This window comes from Lupinus angustifolius, unplaced genomic scaffold (genome assembly GCF_001865875.1).
Source record: "Lupinus angustifolius cultivar Tanjil unplaced genomic scaffold, LupAngTanjil_v1.0 Scaffold_3_55, whole genome shotgun sequence".
Lineage (NCBI taxonomy): Eukaryota > Viridiplantae > Streptophyta > Magnoliopsida > Fabales > Fabaceae > Lupinus > Lupinus angustifolius.
Window position 1 is genome coordinate 1 of NW_017716871.1, and position 3,288 is coordinate 3,288.

Consider the following 3,288-nt stretch of genomic DNA (forward strand, 5'->3'; position numbering starts at 1 on the left):
CTACCTTTCTTCAAGGCTAAGTAACCAAATTAAGCACATAATATGTCATGCTTTAACTTGATTACTTTTAGCAATTCATTTTGAGCTTTTGTCTTGAATTTTGGCTTGAATTCTTGTCCATCTTTGAATTTATTCTTTAATATTCAATTTCCTACAAAACTCAAAGAAAACTTGGACAATAATTAATAAAGAACTAATTTATTCAATCATGCAAAATTCACCTAAAAAGTGTTAATTTAAGTTGGTTTTCTACAATTTGCATAGGATAAGTGCCATAAAATGATGGTGAAAAGTGTATACTTTTTGCACTTATAACCTTCTTTATTGAGAAGCCTAAGAGAATCCATTTACAACCAATTGTAGACAAAATTGTCTCATAAATGGCTAAATGGAAAGGCTATTCTCTTTCAATTATGGGAAGAGTAGATTTAGTTAAATCGGTCACCCAAAGAATGTTGATCTATAGCTTTCACATATATAGTTGGCTCTCTCAAATGATCAAGCAATTGGACACTAGTATAAGGAACTTCATATGGTCTGGAGATACAACTCAGAGAAAGCTTACAACTGTGGCATGGAAACAGGTTTGTCTTGCAATCAAAGTTGGAGGATTAGGTATTAAATCCATCAAGATTTTAAACAAAGCTGCAATGCTTAAGCTGACTTGGGAAATGCTTTCCTCTTCTCACACTTGGGCTAAATTCTACAGACAAAGATTTGGCAAAGGTGAAAACAAACCATCACCTTGCTCTCTTCTAGACACTTCAAGTCCTCCATCTGGCCAGGCATTAAAACAAACCAGCACCTTGCTCACTGGAATTCATTATGTTTGGTTGGGAATGGTGTCAACACAAACTTTTGGTGTGACAACTGGCTTGGAGTTCTTTGTGCTTCATCCTCATCTTTGTACTTTTGTGGCTGATTTCAGGTTAGATTCCAATTGGGCTATCCCTATTACTCTATCAAGCAGATTCCCTCAAATATCTGCTCTGGTTTCTAAGATAACAATCTCTAATGATGGGGACAAAATGATATGGAAAGGTACTAATGATGGCATCCTATCTTTAAAGGATTCTTATATTTGTGTTAATCAAAATGTCAATACATTAAAGTGGTGCAAGTACATCTGGTCTACTACAATACATCCATCTAAATCATTCATCACATGGAGGCTGCATTATGGTAAAATGCTTACTGATGATAAATTTCAAAAATGAGGTTGCTCTATTGCATCCATCTGCAATCTCTCCAAGGCCACAAGTGAATCCTCGCATCATTTATTCATGACTTGCCCTTTTGTCACCCCAATTTGGAACTGGTTGAGCAATGTCTTTACAGTTAACTTAAACTTATCCTCCATTAGTGACATTCTTAAGGCTTGTGACCTGCATTGGAGTCCTCTGGGAGGTGTTGTCAGCTAGTATCATTCATTCTATATATGTTATATGTCATTGCAGAAACCAAAGCAGATTCAAAGACAAAACAATCACTCAATTTCAAGCTATTTCCAAAATTAAAATGGCAATTGGTCTTTCTGGTAACCGAACAAATCATTGTGCTTTCAATTCTTTGAAGGAGTTTGAAATTCTCAAGAATCTTAATATCTCCATCAATTACAGCAAATCTCCTAGCATCATTGAGGTCATCTTGTATCTGCCATCTAACTCTTGGATTAAAATAAATTCGGATGGTGTTGCTCAAGGTGCTCATGGCCACTCTGGAGGGGGAGCAATATTCAAGATGATAAAGGGGATATATTAGGTTGCTTCTCAAGCTACTTTGGTATACATGATGCTCTTTATGCAGAGTTAAACTCGACTATTATGGCTTTGGAATTTTCCAATTCTAGAGACTGGAAAAATATATGGCTGGAATATGATTCCATGACTATTGTGGACATTTTCAAAGGGAAGACCAAACCCACCTTGGAAGCTTCTACGAAAATGGAGACGATTCATGGTTTTAAGAGAATCAATGAACTGTAACGTTATGCCTATTTTTAGAGAAGGCAATCAATGTGTCGATCGTCTAGCTAATCATGCAATATCATCTCAAGCTTTTACCTGGTGGAATGTAGCTCCATCCTTTATGAGTGAGGCTCTAAATAGGAATATATTTCTTCTCCCTTTCTATAGGTTTTTTAACATGTAATCGCTCTTCCTTATTCTAATAAAGTTTTTTCGGGGTGCTTTGCCACCATCGGCCAAAAAAAAGAAAAAAAATATAGGCAATTTAAATCAGAACCCTTGTTGTGTTTGGCCCAAGTTTCTCACATTTCGTACATCTAGAAAAGGTACTAAACACAAACCTTTATATAACCAAATTTAATACACAATTGCCAAATCTAATGTTTATCATGTTATTATTCTATCAATAAAAAAAAATTCTTCAATGGGGTCATAGATTTTCATGCATACTTTTTATATTAAAGTAGACAAACAACACATAGAACAAAGCAGTGGATAGATAATATATGAAACATATGATAATGCATGATAATATGAATATTCAACCTAAAAAAATTTAAAATCTATATAGTATACATGACATGAATGAACTATCAAAATGCAAAACCCCCTCAAGCTTAGATATTTACATTGCCCCCAATGTAAAAATCTAAACAATAAGAGAAAGAAAAAGAAAACTCACGGTTAGGTAGGAAGTATCCTTCACACATGTGGCAATTATAAGTGGTCGGTGTTATTAGGTGTAGTATAAGTACCTGCAAAAGAAGAGAAAAATGTCCCAAATGGCCTATAATAGGCATTACCTGAAGGTGGAGTTGAGTGTTTTTACTTCCATTTTAGGTGTTTTCCTTTTATCCCAATTATCAGATTTATGTATGACCCTCAAGCTCTCCTCATGCAGGTTGCGATGGAGTGGTGAACTTGCATTTATAGATTCATTACCCTCAGCCACTTCCTCACCAAAATTTGTAGTGTCACCTTCCAACATGCTTCTCTACAAAAGACTCTCATATTTCACTTTAAGCACTTCATCTTTCACTGCTTGGTTTAGCATATCAACCCTACAACATGAGTCCTCAAGAGAAAGTTGTTTAATAAATTTAGCAATATCAAATTCAACCTTTTCATCCCCTATGCTTAGGGAAAATTTTCCATTTTTAACATCAATTATAGCACCAGAGGTAGCCAAAAATGGTCCACCTAGTATGATTAGAACTTGTGCATCTTCTTCCATCTCTAGTATTACAAAATCCATTGGAACGAAAAAACTTCTAACTTTGATAGAAACATCTTCCAAGATGTCTATAGGAAATTTGAATGA

The 3,288-nt window shown here is 35.0% G+C and overlaps 1 protein-coding gene across 1 annotated transcript; it reads left to right on the forward strand.

Moving 5' to 3' along the window:
- The first annotated feature begins 380 nt into the window (after nt 1-380).
- Nucleotides 381-1,217, forward strand: LOC109337244. Its single transcript, XM_019574173.1, has one exon. It carries the CDS (start codon nt 381-383, stop codon nt 1,215-1,217), a length of 837 nt encoding a protein of 278 aa, XP_019429718.1.
- Nucleotides 1,218-3,288: the final 2,071 nt, after the last annotated feature.